Genomic DNA, 16790 nt, shown 5'->3' with positions numbered 1-16790 from the left:
AGTGAACTGGCGGTGACGTAACACCAAACTAAGGTTTACAGATGTTTGAACAATGCTGAATAATGAGAACAACTGAGGGATCAATAAACATACTTTTCCATCCATCTATCCATTTTAAGAGCCGATACTGAGGTGAAGCATTCGCAATTAGCTCATAAAATAGTTCTCCATCCCCACCTCCAACACACACACACACACACACCACTTCTTATTCCAGACATGCATCATGAGATAGATTGCAAGGGTGTGCGCATGTATTGTGTGTGTACGTGTGTGTCGTAATTGAGTGTGTCTCACGAGGGTGATTACTCGGCCCTCCGACATGTCTGAAGTCATCAAAAGGAGTGAATGTAACCTTGGGGCAGCTCACTGGAGCTCAGCACACACACCAATACATACATACACACCTGCATTCATATGCAGACACACAAAGGTGCAAACATGAATTCAAGCAGATACACAGGCCCAACACGGGACGCATGCATTTACAGGCATAGATTAAAACACACACACACACACACACACACACACAGACCTCAGGTACAATATGCAAATGCTTAGTTTTACTGGTGGCTGTGAGTAGGTGAGCTGCAGAATGTCAATGAGGTGAAACAGGAGGTGTAAAATAAAAGTGTACTTGTGTGGCGACTCTGGGACACTGTGTGTCAGCCACAAGTTACGGTACAGTAGCTCTACATTTAATCTGGATTCAACTCAGTCAGGCCAAATCGGGTTTTACACAAACTGTTTTTAACTAAAGCGCATGGTGGTGCGCTTTCTTAGTGGTACTATTTGAATTTCTTTTTCTGTTTCACCTTTATCTTACAGAAACATTTGTGCAGTGAAGAATTGCAGGGCTCTTATTTTCAGTTGTGGCCTGTTCACACAACCATATCTCCTATTGTATGTTCATATACAGCAAATTTGCATTGACATCATGTTTTCAAGGAAATGCTGCTCATATCAGATGTGTTGATACTGTGTTTATCTGCAAAATGTTCACGGACAACATTTTTTACTTGTTATTCCTACAATATAAAGTATATGTATTTAAACTAAACTGTGGTTAAGGTATGGTTAAGACTAAGGTCAGGGAAAGACCATGGTCATGTTAAATATTAAAATGACTGTTGACTATTAGTATAAGACTCACAGGACGTAAACACCACGGTTGAAGCCAAAGGTCTGTGACCATCATACCGCTTTATAGCACTGGCACTCAATGTTGCTGTTTAATCATAGTTTTGCAAATGACATGTAATCCCACATAAACATTACGGTGCATTTCCTCCTGAACATAATTACTAATGCAAAATAGCTGTTTATGAGTAATTAAAAAATCATTAAGCAAAAAGCATAAAAATGCAAGTTTGTCCCACATGTTCAAGAAGGTTTGCCAGTGTCCTCATATCAACCTATTTGAATGCATGATTGAGCTAATTAACTTTAATTGCAATAATCTCATTTGTAAAACAGAAGCTCCTGGATGATTTAATTTAAACATCCGGCAAAGTCGGTTTCATTCAGATTAATTCTGTCAGGGGCAGCGCAGAGTAATGGACACAGAGGAGGGGAAGGTTGAGAGGTAATTGACTCCAACCTTTGTGTGTACAAAGAAAACATCAGCTGGGGGAAGGTGTGTGCATGTGTGTCTTTACCACGTTTGTCTCTCTCTCTCTCTCTCTCTCACACACACACACACACACACTTCCACAGATGCAGAAACACTCAGGCCATCTGGATACTTGCAGGGTACAGCTAATTCAATAGATGCTACAAGTCTATTTTTATGCCTGTTAGCTGTACAAATGCAGAAGCACTTTTGTATGGCCACAGTCATCCATTCACTAAAAATCAATTCTATTGGTTTTACATTTATTGTACCATTTGTCTGGTTCTCCTCCCCTCTCCTCTTTTCCCGCACCTGTAAGGTACATTTCCTCTCCTTCCAGGAACATCATGTGACAGCGGGCACACCTGGCACAGCTGGGATGGTAGCGCTTCCCTCCAGCCTGGAGGAGAGATAAAGAGGAGAAGAAAAGGAAAGGAAAAGATGGGAAAGGAGAGGAGAGGACAGGAAAGAAAAAATGAGAGGCAATAAATAAGGCAGAGAGAAGCAAAAGCAGATAACGCAAATGAGGAAATGAGAATGAGTGGTGATAAGAAAAAAAAAAGCAGGAATGAAGAGGGTAGTGGAGATGGGCGAGTGTTGCTTTGTTGGTTTTCCACAGCTGCTTCATCATCAGTCAACACTTCAGTCATTTAAAGAGGGACAGCTGCGTTTTTTCGTGCACATATTCCCACATGGAAAAATGCACTCACCTCAAGTACTCTGCCGCTGATGTACCTGTTACAGCTGTCACACCTGATCCCAAACTGAGTGTGGTAGTCACTCTCACAGTAAGGTATCCCATCCCTGCCAGGGACAAAAACAAGCAAGTTCTCACTTTGAATTTACCTCCTGGCTTTGTGCAACTACTATGTATCCTGTAACACATTGTTTTTTAATACCTGAGTCAAGGTACATGAATCTACTGGAGCAAAAAAAAAGATTCCTGCAATATTCATGCAAGATTTTTCACTGTGACTTCTAAATAGGAACATTTAAATAAATACTGTGGGTGTCATCTAGTTGATTAAAATACTGATTGAATAATTGTCGGTTATTGTTGTGCAAATACAATTTAACTGATATCCAAAGGTGCTGGTGAGAAAATCATGCTTTTCCATGACGTGCCAGAATAAAGGTGCTTTAAATAGTTTTCTATTTTAACACCTGTTTTAAGCAAATTGGTCATCATCAGTTAGTAGCTTCAGATATGAAAGCCTACACACAAGCAACAATGTCAGTGAAGGAACCTTTCGCTTGAGAAAATCTTTGATATTGGCTCAAACATACCTACAGAAGAAACTGTACATATGGGGGATCAAGCCACCTACTTGCTGATGTACTCTCCCGTGAGCGCACAGCCACATGTTCGGCATTTAAAACAACTGACGTGCCACTGTCTCTCCAGAGCCAGCAGAGACTGACCCTGTTTGATCTCCTCGCCACAGCCTGCACAGTCTAGAGGAGAGGAGAGGAGAGGAGAGGAGAGGAGAGGAGAGGAGAGGCAGGAAATGCAGCAATGAGAAAACAAACAAGGAAGATAAGAGCAGCTTCAACATTTTATGCATTTATCATCCTTCCTCTCCGTCCTTGCCTCTTCGTTCTGCCAACCTCTCATCACTTCTCTCCTTCTTCCTCTCTCTCTTCCTCGTCCCTCTTTCCTGTCATAATAGTCACACTGTCTTTGCCAGATGGAGCTACCAGAACCAGGCTAAAAGATTACCTGGAGCACCAGGCCACCTTCTGTGTGTGTGTGTGTGTGTGTGTGTGTGTGTGTGTGTGTGTGTGTGTGTGTGTGTGTGTGTGTGTGTGTGTGTGTGTGTGTGTGTAGCTGCAGGGAAGGTGGCTATGTTTTACGGATGATCCTTGCTACCAAATGGCCAGGAGGTATGCATTATTTTTAGGTAACTGCACAGCTCTGGTGTAGCAGCTTAATTCTGTCACACTGCTATCAAAGGATAATGCTGGTCATATGCTTTATTTTTCTTATTGTCAACAAATCCCATGAAGAGACTAAATCAATGAATTGTCTGTGTAGCCGAAGCCTGATTACTCCTATGAGCCTTTGACGTCCAAAAACTGTTAAAAACATATCACTGAGCCACACTGTTGCACTGGGTGACATAGTCCTTCATTACCATGAACGTGGGCATTGAGTCAATCCTATATACTATTAATATATTATTTTCTTTTATCTTGTTTTTAATGTTGTACAGCACTTTGGTTCAGTTTCGGTTGTTGGATGGTGCTATAGAAATAAAGTTTGATTGATTGATTGATATACACCGTCCTGCTGCTGTAAATACTCACTAAAGCATTATTATTCCGCAGTTAGAAATAGTCCCCAATAAATACGCTATTTACTTCTGTTTGAGTAATGTTTGCTAAAAACTGCAGTGCCCAGCTGTTAACCTTTTTAAAAAAATGAAACAATATATTTGTGACCAGTTTTTAAAGATTTACGTCTTCAATGGGAACGAATGGGCTTGTGGCCAAGAGCCACAGAAAGGATAGGGAAGTCGGGAAGTATTGAGAGACAGACTTAAACATGGTTGGTTTTGGTCTTTACATGGAAAAAGAAATACAGTAATAACAGACTTGAGGGCTACTTATTTCAGATGCTTCTCCTATTTGTTAGAGAAGGAAAATGACACCTAAGCTAGTTCAATTCACTGATGTAGACCATAAGATGTTGTTGAAGACTCCAAAGTTAGTAAGTGAACCTTTGAGATGGGATTATTTTGTTACACATATTTTTCCCAAGCTCAAGAATGAACTTCAATGTTCTGCTAAAATAACGCTAATTTCAAGGCTAACAACAACTAATTTCCATTTAAGATAATATACTGCATTGCTTCAAAATATGAATAAGAAATAATTACATTTTGATTGCTGGCATGATACCACACAACTTACTTCATGCATTATTTTTGGATAACACTGCACAGCTTACCATGCATTATACCTGACAAATGTCACATTACAGTCTATAAAATTTACAGTATAGTGCGGTTTGAATGTGTGTATGCATATATTTGTGTGTGTGTGTGTATGCGTTTGTTTCTTACAGCTTGGTCCGTGGACCTTGACAGGCTTGTCGCTGTTCAGAGTGTGTGAGCACTGCTGACACACACACTTCTTCCCACAGAAGGTCACCCTGTCTCCGATTGGGAATGGACTCCTGAGAACACACACACACACACACACACACACACACACACACACACACACACACACACATAGGAAATTTCAGTAATGATATGCAGACATGGCACTGCAGAAAGTCTACTTTTTGAAACATATCACAACCCCAATATAATGGCATTTGTGGTTCTCACAGAACTGAAAACTAATATTTGAGAAATCAACAGCAATGTTTTTACATTGGGACTATTTCATAACAAAAAAATAGTGCAGATAAAAACAGGTGACTGCGAGATCTGAGGAGTATTTCTGTGGTTTGACACCAGTTGGAGATTTTATTTTGTTCTCCTTTGTGCATTCAAAGTTTACATGTAGTGAGTCTTACTCCCACAGCTCTGGAAACCAGACAAATATTTACATTGTTTCTCAAATTCTCCACTAGAAAATGTATAGTAAATCAATGGAGTTTCAGAATCCAAGAGGATATAGGATTTCAGGATTCTTTCCCAACACTGAAATAGTAGTGGAGTGTCAACCACAAAATTTTCCCCATCACCTGATATTGTAATGTCTTATTTCTTATGGTTGGTTACACCTACTCATCCACATTAGTTATCAAATATGTTTCAGCAGATAGGACTGAAATATTAATATGAGTTATGACATACTGTAGAGTAAATGCCTTTTGGCCTGAGGGTTCAGCTGTAGCCACACAGTGTGAGGGCAGTGGTGAGCACCTGCAGCCACAGCTGGATACAATTTTTATCACTGTATATAAATCTGTATCCAGATCACATCAGAGATTTCCAAAACTTCTCTGGTAGAAAATAAGAAAACTGTAACACACAGGCTGATAAATGATGAAGCGTTTGCTGCTCTTCTACGGTCGCCTCAGAAACACAGAAAGCTCAGCCTGAGTACAAATTCAATTTAACATTTCTAATGAGAATCCTGTATTTCAAAAGCCTAATAAGTATTTTGTGATGACATAAATTACTATACAGTATATTACTGTATAGAAATTTTCTCATATATAATTGAAAATGTTTAACTGATGTGTCTAGTGGCAGTAAGAAGATTTCTAGTGTTTACGTCCTGTCAGTAAAAGAACTTAGGAGTGACAGCAGGTTCCCATCCTGTCTGTGTACAGTAACATGAGACTATGCTTCACATTTGGATTGTATATATGAATCTAGACTTGGTATCTGATAGCAAACCTTTTTGCTACGAAACATCAACTGTGTGCAAAGTAAATAGACTTTCCTGGAGCTGGGCATCTGTTTATATCTGTTTAGTTGCAGGAAAATCAAGTTACATGTCAAATTGTCTAGTTGATGTCCCTCACATTGGATGTCACGTCATGGTAGTTCAAGCTGGAGCTGGTATTTTCAACTATTTCAGAAATTATTCTGGAACAGACTTAATCGGTATGAATACAATGATGATTACAATGATAAAACAATATTATCAATATGCTGCTCAGCTCTATATTATGATTTATGTCTTTCTTTTGGTTAAAGTTTTGCACTCTGCACACATTCAGAGAGGTTTTTTTTTTTTGCAATATGCTGACACAGCCATTTTCAAAATGAATAAGCTTCATTCGCAAAACTCTCACCATAAGCAAGCCAAAACCTAATGATCCATCTCTACATCTAACACACTGACTGATAGTTAGCCTTTTATATATTTACTGTACTGCTCACCAGTCACACTTCATTTACAGTCACTTTTATCAAGTCACATTGACTCCAGCTTTGAATGAACTGAACAGTTTTGGTAACTAAACAGCACTCCAAAAACAATTATACAAATAATACTTAAAAAGGCACCTCTACTGATTTTATAAAAAATATATAGCCTGTGAATGTTGTATAATGTTTTTCTAAAGTCTGAGAAAATCTCCGTTTTGGCTTGATACTTCAATTTTATAACAGAAAGCCTGCGGTACAAACTGAGGGTGTGGAGCTTGAAAGATGTGGGAGTTTCTCTGATAGGCAGGTTTGAATGAAAGACGCTATCGAGTTGCAACATGGGAAGTGTAGGGTTTTTAGGTTGTGACATATACTAGACACTAAAACTCAGGATAGCTGCTTCAATTTTGATCATTCTTTTTTTAAATCGGTCTCTCACAAACCTTATGGAAGTGTGATACTAAATCACTGGAGTAAGATAGCAATACCACTTCATCTTAAATTTTGTGTCTAAAACAGGGTAATGTATTTGCTCTTACCTTTTAAAACCTGAGTAATCACAATGTGTGTGTGTGTGTCTGTATGTACTTTACTCACTTGATCTGTTTCTTATTTTTCCCATTGTTTATTTCTTATTTCTTTTCTCACTTTATGACAAACCTGGAAAAGGCATGCTTTCAATAAACATTTCATTTGTTACTTTTAATGAGCTATAACAAGTCTGAATGACTGTGAACATTTCAATTAAAACATCACCTACAGTGTCAAGATTCTGCAGTAGTTTTGGTGTGAACTGGTTAGACACAGGAATTTACTGGCCCACAGTATTCATACATCATTGCATTTTAATTGCTAAGGGCCACCTGTGGTATGCAAGAAGTTGTGAACAGACTTGCAAAGTCATTATGAGAATCTCATGTAATGCTGCTGTTTTTGTAGAAACAAGTTATGAATGAAGCAGTGCCAGGAATATCCCTGAGGACACAACGTGTAGAGCTGTAAACAATGGTGTTAAAAATCTGAAATATTTTAATTGCACTACTCCTACTATTACTACTACCAATACCAATCTTACATTTTTAACTATATTGTATTCTAATCATTTTACTATATATCTTTGAATATATAATAGTATGTAAGTAGACCCATAAATGTTGCGACTACACACACAAACACTTTTCTTTACCTGCAGATGCTGCAGACAAAGCATTGTGGGTGGTATGTCCTCCCCAGGGCAGATACCACCTCTCCAGTGATGTACTGGTCACAGCTGTCACATTGGGTCCCGTAAAGCCGCTGGTAGTCCTCTGTACAGATGTACTCGCCAGAGTGATGGAAGAAACCTGAGTGCACCAGATCACAGCCGCACACTACACAGACGGAGAGAAAAAACTGAAACATCTCACTTCATTGCTCAGAAACACAAGGCAGACTGACCAAACAGAGAGAGAACGGCACTGTTTTGTAGTCACTGTGTGACAGGAGTGATAGAAACTATTTCCTCACCACAATAAAGAAATGTTCTTCAGAACAAACTGTCTAGATTACCTTGTAGTTTGCATGCAAAAGCCATGTATTTATGATTATAAGCCATTTCATGCCTGTAATTAATCAAATACATATGACCAATATGTATGATACGTATCCCACAAGCTACAGCTGTAATTAAGAAACTTTAGTTGTCAGCCTGCTTTGACACGCACACCAGTGTTAATACACTAATATGGAGGTTTCGGTTAGTTAATGGTACACGTTTTGTGTGTGGTGGTGATTGGGGGGGTGGGGTGGTTGAGAGTGCAATCTGTGTTGTCCTTTCTGACCTCTAAAGGGTTAATACTCTAATCTGGTTTGGGGGATTAGACCAGTAACCATCTAATCTGTTAAATTATACAATATGTTATGGTTGTCTGTGCATATGAGAATATTAATGGCATGTGTGCCTGCGTGTAAACCTGATACACACAACATACTTTACTATACTTTTATATGTATTTATGGAGGCAGTGTTGTGTGATAGATGCATGTCCAGGCAAAGAGACACATGAACGCACACAGATACACACACTGTGTTTACAAGATAAACTGACAGCATGATGTATGGCTTATATTTAGCAAATGCAAAATGATTGCTTCTGGTCCAACTGTACTGAGGGTGAGGAGGCCTCTGCTGAGCTGGTTGGTTAGACAGTTTAAAAGGAGCTGAAAGATGACTTGCTACAGCTATCAGGGAGGCAGGGAGCTCACTCTTACCTCCAATCAGACTTTATGACAGTATGTGCCATTTGGTGGCCACAACGAAGCCATATCCTCTTATAGTGCCACCAGCATAAAGATTTTTATCATCTGTGTCCCCAAAGTGAATGGAATCACTGATGCTGTCAGTGTCAGTGTCATGCTTTACCCACTCAGCTCTACACAAGTCACTACGATTTAACCTGTAGTGTACAGGCCCAGCAGGTGGGGGTATAAACTGCAGTATATAGTATAGAGTGGCACCATAATACAATCTGGATGTACTGTAAATTAGACATCTGAAAGGCAGCCAACGGATCAAGATATCTGACAGTGAATTGAATGTCTGGTCTCTAATTAAGCTAATGGCTCTAAACCCAGTGGAGTGAATGGATCTGAACTGATCCGAGCCAGCGTGTTAAGTGGCTCAGACGCACACAGAGAGAGAGAGATACTGTAGAGCAAGACAAACAGTCTAGCTGCCTAATGTATGTGTCTTTTAGAGCCAACCTGAAGACATAAAGAAAGTAAAGCAACATTTAAGTGAACTGTATTCCTTTTTAAAGTTTTCTTGGAGACAAACACATGAATCATTTGTTTTTTATGGTTTTGAAAGGCTTTCAAGAAACCCAAAGACCATGGAATCATGTTATGGTAACTTTCTATTCCCTTTAAAAACCATAATCTTGTAATATTATGTAGATATTAACATAGTATCGCTGGTCGCTGCACATTTTATGACTGGAATGCCTGCAATTACATTGTATCCTCTAACTGCTGACCATAAAAAATGCCAAGAGACACATCATTGTAAACAGTGCAGGCAGATTGTTGCATAGAATCAAGACAAGGCAAGTTGATTTGTATAGCACCTTTCAACAACAAGTGCACCCAACAAGACATAAAGGCATTAAGACAAGATATACAATGAACACAAGGCAATATAAAAGGACATATAAATAGGATTTAAAATATAATATAAAGTCTAGACTAGTCCCAAATTGAACTTAAAATGCAGTGGCAAAAAGAAAAGTCTTGATTTAAAAGAACTGAGAGTTGGAGCAGACTTCAAGTTTTTTGGGAGTTAGTTTTAGATATTTGGTGCATAAACATTGAATGCTGCTTCTCCGTGTTTGGTTTTGACTCTGGGGACAGTAAGAAGTCTGTCCTCTCAGATTGCCTGGGTCTGGATGTTTCATAAAGGGAAGCAGACCAGAAATGTATTTTGACCCTATGCCATTCAGTTCTTAATAAACCAAAAGTAGATTTTAAAGTCAAATATTTGACACACATTAAGCCAGTTTAAAGATCTGAGAACTGGAGTGATGTAGTCTCTCCTGGTCTTAGTGAGGACTCTAGCTGCAGCAATCTGAATCAGCTGTCTGATTGACTTTTCAGAGAGACCTGTTACAGTAGTCGAGCCCACCGAAGATTAATGCATGGACAAGTTTTTCTAAATCCTGTTGAGACATAAGTCCTTTAATTCTTGATATATTCTTAAAATGATGGTCGGCTGATAATTGTAATTATCTTGATTATTAAAATTTCAAACCAGTCTGATGGTTTTCTCTCCTTTCTTTCTCTCTGTTTTTGCTGAATTACTCCAGAAAAATACTCAAACAGGATGGACCTCCTACACACTCCTGACTGTATTTAAACTATAGTCTAAAGTGTTCACCTGCATGACACAGATCTGGAAGTCTGTTTGCAGTATACATGTTGAAATTTGTATGTGATTTTCCAGCACAGATATGATGCTTTTGTTGTTTCTCGCAAACATTATCTTATAACTGAATGATTTTCTCAAAGTTTAGTTAGTTTGAAGATGCTGAAGTCAGTTTATTCATATAAGAAAGAAAAACTAGGACATCATTCTCAAACACGAGAAATACTGCACAATATTTTTGTTTTTCTCTGTCTCCTCTGTCTCTGGTATTGTATTCTTGTCATGGCAAAGCTGCTGTCGCACAACTTTAAAATGCCAGCCTGACCTTTATCGGTCTGCCTGAGACTAAAACTGTTCACAGTAGAAGAGTTACATCTTCTGTATGTGCTGTACACACATACTGTAGATATATTTGTTGTTTATGTCCAACAAGTCAGCCATTCATTTTTTTTAACTATCCAGTGGGATTCAAAAGCTAGTGTAAGCTGATGTGTACAGTGTGAAGAGTAAGGATTCACCAAAGATGGAGTTATGTGGTTTTCAGCCAGCTGTGACAACATGATATATGCAAACATATATACATATATATATATATATATAAAAAAAACTTTGTCCTTCACCCTCCGCGGGTGGTCTCATCCTTCGAGCTCGGGTCCTCTACCAGAGGCCTGGGAGCTTGAGGGTTCTGCGCAGTATCTTCGCTGTTCCTAGTACTGCACTCTTCTGGACCGAGATGTCTGGTGTTCTTCCAGGGATCTGCTGTAGCCACTCCTCCAGTTTGGGGGTCACTGCCCCGAGTGCTCCGATGGCCACAGGCACCACTGTCGCCTTCACCTTCCAAGCCTTCTCCAGCTCTTCTCTGAGCCCTTGGTACTTCTCTAGTTTCTCATGTTCCTTTTTCCTGATGTTGCCATCGCTTGGTATTGCCACGTCAACCACAACGGCTTTCCTCTGGTGTTTGTCCACCACCACGATGTCAGGCTGGTTCGCCATTACCATTCTGTCAGTCTGAATCTGGAAGTCCCACAGGATCTTGGCTCGGTCATTCTCTACCACCTTTGGGAGGTGTTTCCCACTTTGACCTCGGGGTTTCCAGTCCATACTCCGTGCAGATGTTCCTGTACACTATGCCAGCTACTTGGTTATGGCGCTCCATGTATGCTTTTCCTGCCAGCATCTTACACCCTGCAGTTATGTGCTGGATTGTCTCAGGGGCCTCTTTGCACAGCCTACACCTTGGGTCTTGTCTGGTGTGGTAGATCCGGGCCTCTATCGCTCTGGTGCTCAGGGCCTGCTCCTGTGCAGCCATGATGAGTGCCTCTGTGCTGTCCTTCAGTCCAGCCCGCTCTAGCCATTGGTAGGACTTCTTGATATCAGCCACTTCAGTTATGTTCCGGTGGTACATCCCATGCAGGGGTTTGTCCTCCCATGATGGTCCTTCCTCCAGCATGTCTTCCTCTGTTCCCCATTGCCTGAGACATTCCCTGAGCACGTCATCTGTTGGGGCCTTATCTTGGATGTACTTGTGGATCTTGGATGTTTCATCCTGGATAGTGGCTCTCACACTCACTAGTCCACGGCCGCCTTCCTTACGGCTAGCGTACAGTCTCAGGGTGCTGGATTTGGGATGGAACCCTCCATGCATGGTGAGGAGCTTTCGCGTCTTAACGTCTGTGGTCTGTATCTCTTCCTTTGGCCACCTTATTATTCCCGCAGGGTATCTGATCACTGGCAGGGCGTAGCTGTTTATTGCCTGGGCCTTGTTCTTGCCATTGAGCTGACTTCTTAGGACTTGCCTTACTCGTTGAAGGTATTTGGCCGTTGCTGTCTTCGTTGTTGCCTCTTCGAGGTTGGCATTTGCCTGTGGTATTCCAAGGTACTTGTACCCATCCTCAATGTCTGCTATTGTTCCTTCTGGGAGTGAGACCCCTTCTGTGTGGACTACCTTCCCTCTCTTTGACACCATTCGACTGCACTTCTCAAGCCCGAATGACATCCCAATGTCAGAGCTGTAGATAGTGGTGGTGTGGATCAGTGAGTCGATGTCCCGCTCGCTCTTAGCGAATAGCTTGATGTCATCCATGTAGAGGAGGTGACTGATGGTGGCCCCGTTCCTGAGTCGGTATCCATAGCCAGTCTTGTTGATTATATGGCTGAGGGGGTTCAGACCTATGCAGAACAGCAGTGGGGACAGAGCATCTCCTTGGTATATGCCACATTTGATAGATACTTGTGCAAGTGGCTTGCCATTGGCCTCAAGGGTGGTTTTCCACAGCCTCATCGAGTTTGCAATGAAGTCTCTTAGAGTCCTGTTGATGTTGTACATCTCTAAGCATTCAGTGATCCATGTGTGTGGCATTGAGTCATAGGCTTTCTTGTAATCAATCCAGGCAGTGCACAGATTGGTGTGTCGGGCTCTGCAGTCTTGGGTGACTGTTCTGTCAACCAGGAGTTGGTGTTTGGCTCCTCTGGTTCCTCTGCCAATGCCCTTCTGTGCTTCGCTCATGTATTGATCCATGTGTCCACTTATCTTAGCCGCGATGATGCCTGACATGAGCTTCCATGTTGTGGAGAGACAGGTTATTGGCCGATAGTTGGATGGGACTGTACCCTTTGCGGGATCCTTCAGGATCAGGATTGTGCGCCCTTCGGTAAGCCATTCAGGGTGCGTCCCATCTCTTAGCAGCTGGTTCATTTGTGCTGCTAGGCGCTCATGGAGTGCAGTGAGCTTCTTTAGCCAGTAGGTGTGGATCCTGTCAGGGCCTGGTGCTGTCCAGTTCTTCATACCTGAGACTCTTTCTTGGATGTCTGCCGCCGTGATGGTGACTGGATTCTGTTCAGGGAGGTTGCTGTGGTCCTTTCTCAGAGCCGCCAGCCACTGTGCATCGCTGTTGTGTGATGCCTCCCTCTCCCATATACTTTTCCAGTACTGCTCCGTTTCCAGCCTTGGTGGGTCTGCTCTGCTGTTATTACCCTCCATTGAGCATACACTTTCGCAGGTTGAGTTGCAAACACTCGGTTTATTCTTCTGGCTTCATTATCTCTCGTGTATCTCCTTAGGCGGCTGGCCAAGGCTTGGAGCCTTTGTTTGGCAGTTTCGAGTGCTTCAGGTATGGGCATCTGGTTGTACTTCTTGGGTACTTGCTTTCTCATTGCACCTCTCTCAGCCTCTGTCAGTTGGCTTACTTCTTTCCGGGCCTCCTTGATTTTTGCCTCCAACCTTCGTTTCCATGGCGGGTACTGTCTCTCATGGCTCCCCTGGTTGCTCTTGTAGCCAAGCATCTCTAGGATCACTGCTGCTGAGGCGTATATCAGCTCATTGGTTTCAGTGATGGTTGTGGTAGGAATCGCTCTCAAAGCTGCATTCACATCTTCTAGGAGACTTTCTGATGGTACTTCACTTAGCCGTTGTAGTTGGCATCGGGGTTGCCTTGTATTCATCCTCGCCATGATCTTATCTTACAGGTCAGTCGCTGCCTCGTTCAGCGTGATGTCTCTTGGGGCTTCGTACCCAATCTCTGGTTGGGGAGCTGCTGGTTGCTCCTCTCTGACCTGTAGTCCTGGCTCCCCCTTGCCATAGCATTTGTGTTGTACCTCGTCAATCTCAAGTTGTGATAGCAGTTGCCGCTTGTGGATGTTGGAACACTGAGCTACTAGTTGCTTCGCCGTAAGCCTTGATTGTGGGTTTCGAAGTAACCATTCATCCCACATCCTTCGCATGTAACCCCTCTGACTAGGTTTACTGGAGTAGTAGCATTCCAACAGAGCCTTATTATCGCATCTCGCCCATATATATATATATATATATATATACTTTTTTCTGTTTCCCAGACTCATACAGGGACACACACTTGAGGTTGATAGCCATTCTCATCTTTTCTCAACCTGCTGATAGGATTCACACATTCATCACTGTCTAAATGGAAAGCTATTAAGATGTGGAGGAAAACAGGAAAGAGAGGGAGCTGTTAAGGCTTGGCCTCTCTGGAGGGACCTCTGGTATATTTGGATTCCAGATGGCAGGCCACTTTCATAAACTGTCCTCACAGAACAAGTGGCTGTGCTTCTTGATACCACTTCTAATATTCAGCTAGGATATATTTATTAATGTCATGATTTTAACAAGCAAGACCATCAAGTAATATTTGAATATAGTTTTGCTATGTTTTGCTACTTATCTGGACAGTTTTCACGTTTTGTTTTTTATTAGACAAGTCTTATCAGCCCTGCAAATGGCATGGCATCGGCCCACTACTTTGGTTCAGACTGAAATATCTCAACAACTGTTGGATGGATTGCCATGAAATTTTGTACAGAGATTCAAGATTCCCACATGATGAATCCTACTGACTTTGGTGATCCCCTGACCTTTCCTCAAGCAATACCATGAGGTTGACCTTTGTGTTTAAGTAAGATGTCTCAACAACTGTTGGATGGATTGCCATGTATGCATTAACTTTGGTGATCCTGTGACTTTTCAAAATTTCAATGTGTCCTTAAAGCTTTGGCTCAAATAGTAATGACATTCCCATCAGTTTCAGCTGTATTTTTGTGCTAATTTGCAAATGCTAGCAAACTTACACGCAAAATAAAGATGGTAAGCATGGTAAACATTATTCCTGATGTTAGCATTGTCATTGTGAAAATGTTAGCATGCTGACATCAGCTTTTTGCGCAAAGCACAGCTGTGCATAAATACAGCTTCACAGAGCTGCTAGCATGGTTGTAGACTCTGCGTTGCTGTCAGTGAATGTTTATTAGACTGACAATAACCTATTTCAGGTCTCAGTACTGAAACGTTGCTCCTAATAAAGATGAACAAAAAGCAAAGCTCAGCAGATACGATGTTAAGGCTTTTTTTCTTTTAGACAGAAAGTAAATGTAAACTGTTTTATCCCAAAATTACATTATTTTTATTCCCACATGTGCTACTGCAAAAGACGTTTGTTAACAGATCGAAATCATGTAGTAGATCAAGCAGTATGCAGACAAGTGCACAATATCTGTATGATGAGCATGAGGTCACAACTCAGATCGAAATTACTCTCAAAACCATTCAACCTGTCAGGAATTATATCAAAAGTGTATAAGAGTGTGTCTGAGCCTAAATAATGTCATTAAGCTAAAGACTTCATTTTGCAGATTTACATGTAACTATAATAGAAACATGAAATGCCACAGCAGAGAACTCCGAGAATCGAAATGAGTATGTGCCTGCCTGCTACCATCCATTATTCCCTCTCTGTCACATGACATTTTAGTCTTTCAGGGACAGTTGGGACAAACCTTCCCACTGCCACTTGAACTTGCTGACTGAAGCTTAATGTTCAAATAAGTCAAAGACTTGTGAGTCGCCTCCATGCCAGACCCGTCAAGAAAGACCTTATGACCCCATGTGACCTCACCCTGACCTTCGCTGACCCCACCTGTTGCCACAAACTCTGAAGGTTGTCTGCATTTAGTCTCTGTTCTGTGTGCTTAATCAGCACTAACAGTTCCTTCAATGAGTCCTATACACAGTCCTATTATACATAGTGGTAAAAAAGATAATCAGTGATCACCAAGATAATCAGGAAATATGTGTTTGATTTTCTTAGCTCTATTTTTATGTAGCTTACATTAGTTTGTTATTTGCATTTTTATGGTCGTCTACAACCAACTAGAGAGTCATCCAGCCTCCACTCTGGCTTGCTGTCTAGTGCAGCCATACTCCAGCTGTCTGTTATGGCAGGCACAATGACCCCAGGAATCCTGGGGACCTGTAAAACTTATTCTCACCAGAAAAGAGATTTCACAGGAAATAATTCAGGCCACATCACATTTACAAGATATAATGAAATTAAAGGACAGATAAATTGAAGTGAAGCTCAATAAGAAGTGAATGACACCAGCACTGCTGCAGTTTTGGGTTCAGTCATCACTTCTCATGTCCGAACAAGCTTTACACTCTGTTAGGGACCCCAAACAAATAATCAGATAAAAGTCACAGGAATGTGATGCCTCTGTAATTAAATGTATTTATGATTTAAACATGATGTTAGGTTAGGATAGTAGTTCCCAAAGTGGGGGCGCAGAGCTGTTACAGGGGGGAAAATGAGGAGTGAAGCTAAAGTTGAATAGAGCCTTTTGACTTGTCAAACACAGGTGTAACTAATACCATTATCAATTGCTGCTTTGCATGGCGATAATAGCTGCAACTGAGACATTGTTGATGTTATTAGTTCCACCTGTGCTTCTCCTGCAGTCAAAATGCATGCTGTGAAAAAGGTCTATCGATCTGATGAATTCAGGAACAATAAAGAAAGAGGAGTGCTGTGATGCTGGCAAGGCTATATTCAGAAAGTAAAATGACAAGTCAGTCAAATCCACGTCAGTCAAATCCAAAATATGAAGAAGCCTTTCTTGCTCTCAAGTTTACTGTCAATATACCCAGATGGGAAGACAT

General features: G+C 41.2%; 1 protein-coding gene across 12 annotated transcripts in view; it reads right to left on the bottom strand.

Annotated features, from left to right (window-relative positions):
- The window catches only part of LOC122888628 (actin-binding LIM protein 3-like), a 52311-nt gene that overhangs the window by 22990 nt on the left and 12531 nt on the right, over positions 1-16790 (bottom strand). For all 12 annotated transcript variants that reach the window (XR_006380747.1, XM_044223285.1, XM_044223284.1 and 9 more), the window contains 5 exons: positions 7634-7817; positions 4678-4790; positions 2941-3067; positions 2323-2416; positions 1925-2012 (listed from right to left, as the gene is read on the bottom strand). Coding sequence is in view for 11 of the 12 variants with exons in the window: in XM_044223285.1 (XP_044079220.1) it covers positions 1925-2012; positions 2323-2416; positions 2941-3067; positions 4678-4790; positions 7634-7817 (606 nt within the window). In the remaining variant the exon portion in view is untranslated. The remainder of the gene's footprint in view (positions 1-1924; positions 2013-2322; positions 2417-2940; positions 3068-4677; positions 4791-7633; positions 7818-16790) is intronic.

Source organism: Siniperca chuatsi, linkage group LG14 (genome assembly GCF_020085105.1).
Source record: "Siniperca chuatsi isolate FFG_IHB_CAS linkage group LG14, ASM2008510v1, whole genome shotgun sequence".
NCBI classification, from domain to species: Eukaryota; Metazoa; Chordata; class Actinopteri; order Centrarchiformes; family Sinipercidae; genus Siniperca; species Siniperca chuatsi.
Note: the sequence above shows the minus strand (reverse complement) of the source record. Positions and strands in the feature narration are given on the sequence as shown.